Source organism: Euprymna scolopes, chromosome 12 (assembly GCF_053919585.1).
Source record: "Euprymna scolopes isolate OS-2025 chromosome 12, ASM5391958v1, whole genome shotgun sequence".
NCBI classification, from domain to species: Eukaryota; Metazoa; Mollusca; class Cephalopoda; order Sepiida; family Sepiolidae; genus Euprymna; species Euprymna scolopes.
In genome coordinates, this window is record NC_136493.1 from 145,938,097 (window position 1) to 145,952,496 (window position 14,400).

Genomic DNA, 14,400 nt, shown 5'->3' on the forward strand with positions numbered 1-14,400 from the left:
CTATACAAAATTGAAACAGTGCAAAAAGAATTTGAAAATATTGAACTTGGTAACAACTGGGAAATAGCTCTAGAGCATTGCATTTTACAGACGATCATGACACGTGCTGCTAAGCATAGAAATAATCTGGTTGACCCCTAATTGAATGATTTAGCTTTCTAAAAGGCAAAAACTGCATTTTTCTTGCAAATCTATAAAATGACTTAACTGCATTTTGTGCAACGCCATTGCTATAACAGATCAAAAGATCAAACATCTGGAGTCATTTATTGAGGGTCAGATTTTCAGTCAGTCAACAGATATCCTCATTTACTTAGAATATATATAGAAATACATATCTACTGCTATCAAACCACACTTGATCTGGTGTCTAATCTTCTGAAGAGAAAGTAAATAAAAATACATTAATTTTTTTTATATACAAATACAGGGGGCTTGAACTAGTCAGATAATGCATGGCCTATTAGATTAAAACCTTTTTGTTTTTGCACTCTCCTCAAGAGAGAGAGAGAGAGAGAGAGAGAGAGAGAGAGAGAGAGAGAGAGAGAGGGGCATGTCATTAGTGCATCAGTCCTGATTTGGGAACAATACTCCATATAAATGGTGGCTTTATAGTTAAAATACTTATTTGTAAATCAGACATAAATTCTAACATTCCACGTTTTCATTTTACAAGAGACTAGTCAGCTCCTTTTGGTTGTCAATGGCATCCATAACAATGTTGCCAGGTTTACTTTTTGTTGGTTAAAATATTTGCTAATTGAAAACAGCTAATTTTATTTCTGCATGTACCATTTCCTCTCTGTTTCTCAGAACACACACACACACACACACTATTTCGAGGCTATTGCTTACAAAATACAGAAAAAGATTTATCTTCATAGTATTTCTTATCATATCATTCGGCTTTACATGCATTAGGAAACTTTAATAAATTGATTTCTAAAGTAACTTATTCCTTTCCATGTTTATCTCTCTCCCCACAAGTCCATTTTAATCGCTTCTTTTCCCTTCTCCTGTGAACTTGACCTTCTATCTGAACTGTTCTACATCAACTAACCTACAAACTCTCATCAATCCTCTTATATTAACAAAATACTATATTTCATATTCCAGAAATTTCAAGGACTCCATCAGTGAAAATCCTAACTACACAACCTGGTCAGTAATCCTTATTTCTTCACTTACAATGTTTATTCAAAAAGACTTATGTTTTTCTTCGTCAGTATATCCGTTTCTCTGTGTGTTTTCTCAAGGTTTCTTACATTTTTATTTCACATTTTTTATGAAGCTATGTGACAAACAGAAAAATGCAGAAAACGAACTGAACCAAATTTTTCTAAAATAAAAAAATGTTTTAAAAAACAGGTTTGTTCTTCAATATGGTAAAATGCCTTCATTTATTTTTTCTGTTTCGAATAGTTAAGATTTCTTTCCTTAGTTTTTGTTCCAAATTCACCATGAATTAGAACTAATGGCTTCTTTAATTAATCAAGTGCTGCTGGTCAAGCAAAACTGCTTTCTCTCCTTATACAGAAAATGACCCCATTTCTTAATTGGCAAAACAACAATAATCTGCAATCAACGTTAAATTTGAACTCAACTCCAAAATCCAACTGTTCTCTTCTCTCTGCACTTTCCACACTGATGCCCAAAATAAAGAAGACGGCTGTTTTATAGAGGGACCCAACCACATCTCATTTGCATACCCCTCCCCCCTCTCCTCACATCACGTGATCATCAGTCCATGAACACCAGGTGGTGGCCATTTTTATTTTCTTTTTTTTTTTTCTTTCCTAACACTGGCCGCACGATGCATGAGGTAAGGTTCTTTACTTTTAACCACACGCCCCCTTGATCTCTAAGATCAATAATTAGTATAATAGTCCGCCATCCATGCTGGGCATCTTCTTTCCCGGCGCGATCGCCGAAGAGACTCTTCTTCTGACACTTCAACATCAGCATCAATCTCCTTCCTCTGATAGCAAGGAGACTCTCTGTATATCTAAAATGTGACGAGGCATTCCGTTAATCGCTACCTTGTTTTTGGAGAGTACTTCAGTCACTGTACCTTTTCCCCAGCAAGTCGTGCAACGAGAATTGGGTGGTTTCACCCACACCTCTTCACCAACTGCGATGTCCACGCAGGCCTGTTCTTCTCTCTGTGTTACAGCCAATGGATGTCACCATTCATAAGAGAAAATAGACCAGTGTGGCACTGAATTTTCGTCTTGACCAGACTTCGGCATCATATTGTACCAAAAAACTGCTTCTTGGGGCGAAATCTGGCTTCTTGATGCCACAGCTTTTATAGTGCGATGGTGCTTCTCTATAATTCCATTTCCATTTGGACGGTATGCAGCTCTAAAATATAGCCCCACATTCCACTTTGCACATAAGTCTCTAAAAACTTCCGAGCGGAAAGACGTACCATTATCCACCAACACCTCTTCTACTGGCCCCCTTTCCATAAAAACCTCCACGACAACTCTCTTTACCTCTTCTGCTGTTTCATTCTTGATTTTCCACCATATCGCTACTCTCCCAGGCCCACAATCAATCATAGTTACATGTGGTTCATGTTGATAATGTGTGATGTCAATGGCCAATCTCTGCCAATTCTCTTCAACACGCAGTTCCCCTTTTTCATGTCTAGCCGGTGCAGGGTCGATTGATTGGCATTCCCTACATTGTTCCACTACCTTTTGGATGTCTTGCATTGTGATGTGCGGGTTTACTTTTCTTGCCAGGTAAAGGGTCCATTCCTTTCCAAAATGATGCAGGTTATGCTGGTCTTTTAAATTCTCTACTGCACAACATGCTGAAGCCCCGTCTTTTTCCTTGTGTAGCCAGGCTTTCTTGATTCTTGTCAGCCCATCTACTTTATTTTTTTGTGACGGAACTAAGGTAATAGTTACCTTTAGTTCGCATTCTCGAACCAAGTCTCCCAGTGCTCCAAGTCTACGCTTGATAAGCATCTCCGCTGCTCCTTTTGTTTTGATCCGCTTATCATGAGATAGCTCCGATTTAATCCATGACACTACTGTTGCAAAGTCTGTTTTAACGTTCACTATCTGTAGCCCCCATTTTAGAGCCAGATTGATGCCTTTCATCACAGCATCGAGTTCCGCAACATTGATATGGGCGCAATCATCCTTTTTGTGTAGCCAGGCAGCATCTTCAACAGCCACTTCTCCTATTTCCAATAATACCCTTAATGCTACACTGCTAGCATCAGCCCATATCACCCCTTCATGGCCCTCCTTTACATGCCATTCTCCTCTCACAGGGTCCATTTTTTTCACTTCTGCAATGACTTCTTGTATCATGCAGAGCACTTCTTGATCAACTGCATCTTCCGAACTGTCTGTCCCAGTCTGCCTTTTAATAAAACTGCACGCAGTTCGCAGCCATCCAGCTATTGGGTAGTGGCCAACCAGCTTTCCACATATAGAGAAAAACTCTCTCTTGACTAAGTCAACCTTGGCTTCAGGGATCTCATTTCCTCGCCCAAACATCAATTTTCCTGCTTTTGTGTGACAAGCAACAAACTTGTTCAGCTCACAGAAATCCAACACTGGCCTAACTTTCTTCTTAATAGGTTGGACCACAGCCATGAGTGGCAAAATTCCTTCAACTTTCCCTGACCACGGCACTAATATTCCGTCATCTATCCATTTCTCAACTTCTTTTTCAAACTGTGGCTCCGCAGCTCCTTTCAGTGTGTTTTTGTAGCAGCTGACCCGATTCGTCAATACAGGTGGCTCCGCGGTCCATCGCCATTCTACCATCCATTTTTCGCCATTGAAGCAGGCTCAAAAGTCATCATTCTCAATCAGACACGGTCGGGGTTTCGACGGTTGGTTGGTATCACCCCTGGTTACACTTCCTGTTATTCCCAGTGCACTCTGATTGCCAAACTTCACCTGGCCTTTAGCAATAATAGCTCCTCCCAGTCGGTCTATCGCGTCCAGGCCCAGCACCACATCAATTCCTGCAACCAGTCTATCCAGCACAATCATTCTTAGCCGCAATGGCATATTCCTTACTACAATCTCCGCATCGGTCTCTCCACAGCATTCCACTTCTCTACCATCCACTGCTCTAACGTTGCTGGTTCCATTCCAAGAGTTGGCAACACTCATAGTAATGAGTGTTGTTGTACATCCAGTATCAACAAGAGCTCTAGCCCTCTTTCCATTGATAGTGATCACTAACTGTGGCAACAAACTCTCATACGCCTGTTCAGTATAAAAGGGGTGACTACTGGCGCAATAGCACCCCTTTACTCGTTTTCCCGGAAGCGAAAGGCAATTTCTGCTAATGTGCCCTACTTGGCCACACCGAAAACAGATAATGTCTGGCCGTGGCTCCCTACAGTCTCTCATCAGGTGTGGTTCTTGACATCGAAAGCAGTTACCGGTAAATCCATGGCCTTGCTTCATCACTGGTTGCTCCTTTCTGCTTGCCACAGCAGCCGCAACCGCCCCCAGCTCACCGGACTGTTTCGCCAAAACTCTAGCATGCCTTAGAATCTCCTCCACCTCTATGGTTTCAATATCAGTAATTCGTTGCAGTTCCCTGGAGATGCGATCAGGGAAACCAGTTACAAGCGCCAGCTTTACAGTCTTCTCAAGGCTGCATCCCCCATATCCAGCCAATCCTGCTAGTCGCCTTATCTCTGCCACGTACACGTCCACTGACTTACCAGTCCAGGTGACTCTTTTGAGCTTGTTGTAAGCCTCAAACGTGCTCTCGGAAAATGCGGTCTTTAACCGGTTTTCGATGCTCTCAGCAATGGCCTGATCCATCTCTCCCATTTCTAGATAGACCGCTAGAGCACTTCCTTCCAAATACATAGGTATTAACATGGCTACATCCTCGATCTTCTGCAGCCTTGCCACCAACTTCAGCTTGTTAAGACACGCAACCACGTCAGCTTCTCCAGTAAATGGCCTCAGGATATCGCTGCTCAATCTTACTCTGTCACCCATTTTTGTCACTGCGCCGAAATAGCTTGACGTTAAATTCGAACTCAACTCCAAAATCCAACTCCAAAATCCTACAGTTCTCTTCTCACTGCACTTTCCACACTGACGTACGAAATAAAGACGGCTCTTTTATAGAGACCCAACCACATCTCATTTGCATACCCCTCCCCCCTCTCCTCACATCACGTGATCATCAGTCCATAAATACCAGGTGGCGGCCATTTTTATTTTCTCTTTCTTTTTTTTTCTTTCCTAACACTGGCCGCACGATGCATGAGGTAAGGTTCTTTACTTTTAACCACAATACTATATTTCATATTCCAGAAATTTCAAGGACTCCATCAGTGAAAATCCTAACTACACAACCTGGTCAGTAATCCTTATTTCTTCACTTACAATGTTTATTCGAAAAGACTTATGTTTTTCTTCGTCAGTATATCCGTTTCTCTGTGTGTTTTCTCAAGGTTTTTTACATTTTTATTTCACATTTTTTATGAAGCTATGTGACAAACAGAAAAATGCAGAAAACTAACTGAACCAAATTTTTCTAAAATAAAAAAATGTTTTAAAAAACAGGTTTGTTCTTCAATATGGTAAAATGCCTTCATTTATTTTTTCTGTTTCAAATAGTTAAGATTTCTTTCCTTAGTTTTTGTTCCAAATTCACCATGAATTAGAACTAATGGCTTCTTTAATTAATCAAGTACTGCTGGTCAAGCAAAACTGCTTTCTCTCCTTATACAGAAAATGACCCCATTTCTAAATTGGCAAAACAAAAATAATCTGCAATCAATGGTTGCTTTTTTCTTTTACTAATGAGTCACCACTCATCAAGTCCTCAAAACCACTCAAGGATAAGTGCTAATGCATTTGTGTGAGGTGGATGGTGAGACAAAAACTTTGTGGATTGCAGACGATGGTTTAATCTACACAAAATTTTATTATTTAAGAGAATGCCTCAAGAAGAATTTGAAAATATTGGACTTGACAACATCTGGATAGTAGTTCTATAATATTGCATTTCACAGACGAACATGAAACATGTACTGCCGAACATAGGAATAATCTGATTGATCCTCAATTTGGTGAATTTTCCTTTCTAATAAGCAAAAACTGCATTGTTCCTGCAAATCTATAAAATAACTTTACTGCATTTTTTCCAACGCCATTCCTATAACAGATCAAAAGATCAAACATCTGGTGTCATTTATTGAGGGCAAGATTTTTAGTCAGTCAACAGATTCCCTCGTTTACTTAAATATGTATAAAAATACATTTATAATTCCATCAAAACACACTTGATCTGATTTCTAATCTTCTGAAGAAAAAATAAAGATAAATTTTTTTAACCAAAATTCAACAGAGATGTGGTCAACGGTTTCTCACATAATATCCCCGGCCCTATCTAAAAAAATAACTGAAATTAATTGCAAATACCTGAAAATAAACATTCATTGCTTTCAATCTTTCTAGAGTCTGATTTTACTCCTTGTGACATGAAGTAATTTTTTTTTAAGGCCAAATATGGTCTTTTTCAAAGCAGTTTGGCCTTCAAAATTTGTATTCGTTCTCTTTTTTGTTTTTAATATTGCTAAAAGTTTGGCTTTATTTCTGATACCTAAATATTTATTTGATAATTATTCAAGAAAAACGTAATAATTAACCAATTTTCAAAGCAGTTTCAACTTCAAAAATTGTATTGGTCTTCTCTTTAATTTTGCTTTTACTTTTTAATTTGAATATCTATTCGATAATAATTTGTAAAGAAAAAGTTATAATTAAATAATTTCTTCCTTCCCACAAGAGTTGAATTAGATTTCATATTCCATAGCTCTTTCTAATATTTTTTCCAATATTTTGTTGTGTTTTTTGTCCATTCCACTCAATACAATGTTGTTCCTTTCAGTTTATAGATGAGGGTACATGTTCAGATATATGCAACACTGGCTATACCCATGGCCCAATTCACTCAGCAGCTGTGTAGAATCAAAACGCAATCATTGTCAAGGACTTTGTAATCTATGGAGATAAACTACTCTCACTGGTCATGTTTTGCAACCATAAAGAAAGATCATTCATTCCATAATCTGATAGATATGCTCTTTGGTAGCTGATGAGATTTTTTGTTCACACCATAATCATTGCTTGAGACAGACAAAGGCAGACTCAGCTACCCCTTGTTCAGATGATACAATGGTTGAACCAAGGTAGACAAATGATTACATATTTTCTAAGTTGACTCATCTAAGATGAGCAGCTTCCAAGTGTCTGGATTAATCAGTGATGATGTAACCTTGGGTTTTGAGGTATTGGTGCTCATTCTCAAACTACAAGTCACAGCTTGCACTTAGTTGAGTGCATCTTGTACTTCATCACTAGTTGTCCCTAATGGAACAATGTCATCTGCATAGGCTAGGTCAGATATTCTTATATTCCAACCAACTGCAACTCCCACGTAATCCTAAAAAGCTTTATTGAGAATGTATCAGGTAATTGAAAAGGGTGGGAGAAGAGACGCTTCCTTGTCCAACACTAGTCCTCACCTTTAAACATTAGTCATTTCACCATGGCAACTGGTAGTAGCTATTGACAAGTCAAAGAAGTTTCACTGACATGCCATCAGCTTGCATGACATGCCAAATGGAGCCTCGATCAACAATTAAAAGTGACTGCAAAGTAAATAAAGCAAAGGTTGTTGGTATGTCCAAAGCTGTTCAAGGATGCACCACGGGTTGAAGATCTGATGGGATGGAGGTGTGTTGATTTCCCTATAGTTTGAACATGGCTTTCAATTATCCTTTTTAAAGAAAGGAAGACTGGTTGCCTTCGCTTCTACAAAAAGGGTGATAGGAAACTGTTCAAACTACATAAGAATCAAGGAGAATGAAAAGTCTTTTAGTCATCAGATTTCTTGCACAATATTTCTGAAAAGGGGGAAAGAATTGCTGTTTTCTGGGTCAGAATCTATATATCTTCTATCATTAGCTAGTTTTCGACCTTGAACTAGTATTTTTTTTACTTCCTTACATCAAATGGCTTCATGCCTTGTTTGGAACGATTTCCATTAAAATACTTCTTATTGATCAGGTTCCAACTCAAAATCTGTTCAAAACTGAATCTCCGACCTTGCTGCTTGTTCTTCTCCAGTGTGATCTGAGTTGGTTTCAGCATGCAGCTTGGCACCTTGAGGAAAAGCTCATTTAAAAGATTATTCCCCCTTCCTCTCCTATGGTTGGTGCAAACATGCTAGTGGGGAAACTGAAGACTTGGACAGTAACAATAATAAGAAGTGACCTTGCAGTACTGTCAAACTCACAAGTACTTGGTCTTCGATGATTTGGTAAGATTATATATATTACAAGACATTAAATGATATATTAAAAGGTAGTTTGTATAAGGGAGGGTGTTTGTAATTAATGGTTCTGGTAGAGTTCTACAAAAATAAGTAAAAAATGCTGAAGACTTAATCTCAAAATTGCAATAGATAATAACATTAATTGGCTTCCTAGATTTAATATTAAACCTTCGACTCCTTATATAATATCCCTGTAGACATGGTCCTAAATAGTAACTCCTTACATCAAAGTAGCCATATGTCTTGTTTGGGGGTGAATAAGAGTAACTGAGTACACTTAAACATTATCATAAGTCTATACTATACTTAACATATCTAGAAGAATCTTAAAATTTTCATTAAATGAAAGAATATATATATATATATATATATATATATATATATATATATAAACAATATTATAATGAAGCTTTAAAAAGATTTGGGTATAACGGTAAAATAGATATTAATCAGCATAATATGACAATAGAATAATATGTGAAAGATAATATGAATATAATCGAAACAAGCAAATGCTATTTTTTTTCATCCATCATTTCTGCAGGTTACTAGTATTTAAATAAATCATACAATGCAGTATTTTGAAATACTATGTATTGTACTCATAAAACATTCAAAAGACAGTTATTTGAATGCCTAATTTGTATGACTATTTTTAAACAGTTCATAATAATTTAATGTTTTGTGTTATACATATGTATTTTTATTGTCCTATTTTATACATATATATGCAGTAGTTTCGTTAATATTAATAGTAATTAAGTGATTTATTAAAAATAGATAACTTATTAAAAAAGCTTTATTATTTTAACATCGCTCACTAGAATTTTTACAGACATAAACGAGAAGAGAAAAAGGAGAGTGGCTGGATATCTTGCCAACTTTCTCTCTCCCCTTCCGTTCTTCTGTTTTCTATTAACGACGCCATATTAATTTTTTTTTATTCAATGAGTCTTTTGCTTTTGTAGCCAAAATGTTTAACATTTGTGTTTAAATATTCCTTTCTGGATTCTAGGAGGATTAACTTGATTTTAAACAATTAAATTCTAACACACGCCCCATCGCTTAGGCAAATTGATTTTTTTTCTTTCTTCTGATTTCATTCATGGTATTATATAAAAGATAAATAAATTTCTATCCAAATTACCAAAATGTTAATATCTATCTATTTATAAAAAAATAAATACGAAAGTTTTAATCTTGTGTTTGCAAGAAACTTATGAATGTTTATTATTTAAAATATTGGTTTCAAGTAACGAAATTTGAGAAGCAATAGCGAACTGGCAAGTCCATCTTGTATCATATATTATGGCACTAATTAAAGATAAAGATAGAAAAAGTAAATATAAATGACTAAAAATACATATCCATAACAATAACAACAGATACACTTGTAATGAGGACAGACACGAACCAGAAACAATAAAAGTTATTTAATCATTGGTCGAACTAAGAGAAACCATTTCTTACTTTGAAACTGGAATAAATCGCAGGAAGTTTGGCCAGCCAATGAAAACTTGGAAACAAGTGATTAGACAAGATCCCACAGAGTTGAATTCAGAACTAAAGAGTGAGAAAACGTCTGACTCTGAAAAAAGGAAAAGTGAAGTTAAATGAAGAAGAAGAAGAAGAAGAAGAAGAAGAAGAAGAAACATAAATTAATTTTTATTCAATCGTTATCCTTCCTTTGAACAAAACATATTTTCAAGACATTTTTTGTTGTTTTGGGCTTAGAAAGATTTGTCAAAATAAAAAATAAACATTTAATTTTTATATTTCTAGCATTAACAAATATATATTTATTTTATATTTCAGAAACGACAGAAACTACAGAGAAAACAACATCAGGTCAATAATCTTTCTTTTACATAAAACCCTATATATATATATATTAGTGGCTCGGCAAGGCCACAGGGGAGACAACCAAAGCAGCAAAACTGAAGCTTGTGTGAAGGACACGATATATACAAATGTAGGCAAATTTGGGCATATTTTATTGGTTTGAAAATATAGGTTCTCTTTTTACCAATTGTCATAATATTATAACCATAGAATAGTATTATAATCTTCAAAAAGCCTGCAAATTTTCATGTAGTTTCGTCGCATAGAACCAAAGATATTAGCATTTCGATATATATATATATATATATATATATATATATATATATATAAAATAGACAAATATTGGCTGAAGAGAGCTTGATAAGGATACCTTAAACGGTCCTTATTGTCGGACTTGAAACCGACGGTACCAATGATTTGTCTCATCTAACAACTTTCTGTACACAAAATATATATATATAATATAAAGCTGAGTGTGTGTGTGTGTGTGTGTGTCTGGTCACGAATAGGCTCCTATATGGTTGACTATTTTAAAAAACTGATTACATATAATGATAGAAGATGTATCGAGACACAGGAATGGGTATCTTTGATCCTGCAGAATGGTGCTTCATTAAAATTGTGGGGTCTGCATTTACGCCTGGTCCACAAAGTATGGAAATAAAAAATTTAAAAATTAAAAAAAAAGTTTACAAGTGTTTTTGATATAGATGTATATAAGAATACTTTGATAAGTATGTTTTAACTTAAATAGGGATGGTATAATAAAATTGTGGGGTCTGTGTTCGCGCCTGGCCTCCATAGAATGGAAATAGGCACAAACTTTAATAAAGACTTTTCATATCGATCTGTGTAAGTATACTTTGATAATTATGTTTCAGTTTGAAGGAATATGGTATAATAAAATTATGGGGTGTTCGTTCGCGCCTGACCTCCATAGAATGAAAATATGTCACAAAGTTTAACAAGGTTTTTTTAATATAGATCCACAGAATATTGTGATAAGTGTTTCAGTGTGAACAGGTATGGTATAATAAATTATGTGGTTTATCTATTTTATTTTTACTTTCATCATATTTTGCTTTGGTTTTGATATCCCCAAATTCGAAGCTATCTCTTTACAACCCTTCCTTTTCATGACCTATCATACTTTCATAAATCAGATTCCATTTTCTGTAGGCTGTTTTTGAACCCAGTCAACAACGGGTACTTTTGCTAGTATATATATATATATATAGAGAGAGAGAGAGATAATACCTTTTTTGGCAATTTTATAAGTTGCAAATCTCAGCAACTATTGATCAGATTGGAAAGGTAACAGCTTGAATTGTGTAGTGGGCTATGTGACATTTGCCCTTAACGTCGCACATTAAGGGAATCATTCATCATCCAGAGTCTATTTTTGGCACGTTTTTACAGCCATAAAATGTTTCAATCATAGTCATTTATTTTTCTAGTTTTGCATATGAATTACAAAACATCTGATATTTCCCCACAACATCTGGTTTTGATGGAAGGGGAGACTAAAACTTGCTGCTATGATTTCAAATGATCTGAAATAACAGCAAGAGGAGACTTGATTCCAAATATATCTCATATGTTGTATCTCCCCTCTTACTCTCATACATAAATTTCACAGTGTATAAAGATTGTTTCATACTGGAGATATTCATAATCGTACTCTATTTCAAAAAGAGTGGATATATATATATATATATATATATATATATATATATATATATATATATATATATATGAGAAATATTTGGAATCAAGTCTCCCCTTGCTGTTATTTCAGATCATTTGAAACCATAGCAGCAAGTTTTAGTCCCCCCTTCGATCAAAGCCAGAGGTTTTGGGGAACACATATATATATATATATATATATATATATATATATATATATATATTTAAATAAGGGAGTAGTCACCAACAATGTGTATTTTTTAACATTATTTTATTATTCCGTGTCTTGGTTTTTCATTGAGAATTATGTTTGGATCATTGTAATAATGTTTTTAAGTCATTGAAATCGTTTACGTACGTTTCAGACGGTCTGATGCGTCCTCGTCAGAAATTATTTTCAAATATATATATATATATATATATATATATATATATATATATATACACACACACACGTATATATATATATATATATATATATATATATATATATATATATATATATATATATGTACATACACATATACATCTATAGAAATCTCATAAACCATTGGATTGCAACAACTACGACTATTCATTCTACTTTCACATAATTCAAAAATTAATAAACTGTAACATATCTGTTAAGACATGCCTCTTTCATAACTAAAAATAATTCTCTTTACTTCTATATTATTATGTGTACTCACTTGGAGTTTTCACATAGACAACCGTGATATTCCCTTAGAATTAGGCAGACTTTTCTACGGTCGCATCATGTCAAAGCGGGATGAGAAGAGGCAGTGAATGTGGAAGAGACTTGACCAACACAACTGGGTAGCTTTCCGATATATGGTTGAAGATGGAGACAAAAGAATCATTACCAAATTTCTGTCTCCACATAAACTCGGAAAGATAACTAAACATCTTACTCACCATCTCTCAACCTACAAGCATTTCTACTGCATTTCTTGTGTACCCAATGCTTACAAGTACCACAAAGACTGAGTTGCATCAAGCCTCTTTTCACGCTCTGACTTAGTTTGTGGAAAGGAAGTCGGGTGCAACTGAACATTTTGTGGTGCTTTAAAGCATTGGATCCACAAAAAGTGCAGCGGAACTATTGATAGGTCAATAAAGAATAACCAATTTGAGTACAACAAGTGCAAGACGATGGAGATGGATAAGAACTCGGATGCTGAGAAAGTATATCTGGATGGCCAAGCTTTTGAGATTGTTAAGTTTTGTTACGTCGGTGATAGAATTGGAGCAAAGGGTGGTGCCACTACAAACCAGCAGACCATTACGACTGCCGGCAAAAGGAAAAGTCTAATGAACAAGTCGAAGCAATGTGATGGTGTATCAAAATAAAAGCAGTGGTGGTTAAGTAGTTGTGTTACATGTAGAAAAACCATCTAAGAATGATATGACGGATGTGTAATGTAAGTCTTAAAGACAGGTTTAGATCCGATAACCTCAGAGGAAGATTAAATCTGGAGAATACAGATAGATATGTGTCGAACAGGAGACTTTGATGGTATGGTCATGTTGAAAGAATGCATGACAGGTTAGGATTAGAGTTAGTAAATGTAGAACAGTTAAGGTAGCAGGTTCAGTTCACAGAGGAAGTCTACGGAAAACATAGAAGGAATGGATAAGAATAGACTTGAGAGTAAAAGGGATATATAAACGCCTGGTGAGAAATAAGTTGATTTGAAAATCAACTCCTAAAAGCCGTTCAATGCATGAAATCATGTAAACTTGATGCTAAACTAATGATGACGATCAATGATATTCAATCAAACTGATCATTCTAATTCTAATTGAAATCTTTTTATTTAATTTTGCATAGAATATGAAACCTTTTACCCAATCGGCCCATCAACAGGTAAGTAAACAAAAGTTTACCAATTTTTTATGCTACAATATTTTTCCATCCTCTTAAATACTATCAAAAAGCAATATGACATTAATCTAACAGATAATACTCTAATTCAAAAATAGTATAAATAAAATAAATAAAAAAATCTCATTAGCTCTTAACTAAACTAAATGGTGACTCCTTAGTATTGAAAAAAAAAGAAAATCACGAAAATCCAATAAATGTTGAAACCATGCTTGATCTAAAGTGCAAACATATTTTATATTTTATTAGTTGCCCGGGTGTTTGGAGGTGTGTGTGGTTTTAGGTAAATCAAAACACCCGGGTGTTCGTGTCGGGGGGGGGGGGGTAAAATAAAAAAAAGTTTTGGTAGGTAAGTATGAAGGATCGAACTGAACCCTTGAGTCGAAGTTGGAAATTATAGTGTGAAAAAAAATATGGGACGTTAACCACTGGGCCACCACGAAATAGTAACAGAAACATGTTTGAATCTATTTAAGTATTAAGAATTGGCAGGTGCCCGTACTTAATGAGGTCAATTTTGACTGCGGGGCAGTATTTTATTTACTGCAGGAGCAGGATTTTTTTGATTTTTTTGTTTCCCTAAGATGTTGTGGGGAAAACCAGCTCCCCATAAAAAGGGGATTGTCCAAATTGAATAGCAA

General features: G+C 35.5%; 1 protein-coding gene across 1 annotated transcript in view; it reads left to right on the forward strand.

The window, feature by feature from the left end:
• LOC145291527 (uncharacterized) overlaps positions 1-14,400 on the forward strand; it is a 1,250,821-nt gene that overhangs the window by 610,183 nt on the left and 626,238 nt on the right. Inside the window, exons 61-64 of the mRNA XM_080137518.1 lie at positions 1,117-1,161; positions 5,316-5,360; positions 10,162-10,194; positions 13,706-13,741. Of these exons, the coding sequence (XP_079993644.1) occupies positions 1,117-1,161; positions 5,316-5,360; positions 10,162-10,194; positions 13,706-13,741 (159 nt within the window). The remainder of the gene's footprint in view (positions 1-1,116; positions 1,162-5,315; positions 5,361-10,161; positions 10,195-13,705; positions 13,742-14,400) is intronic.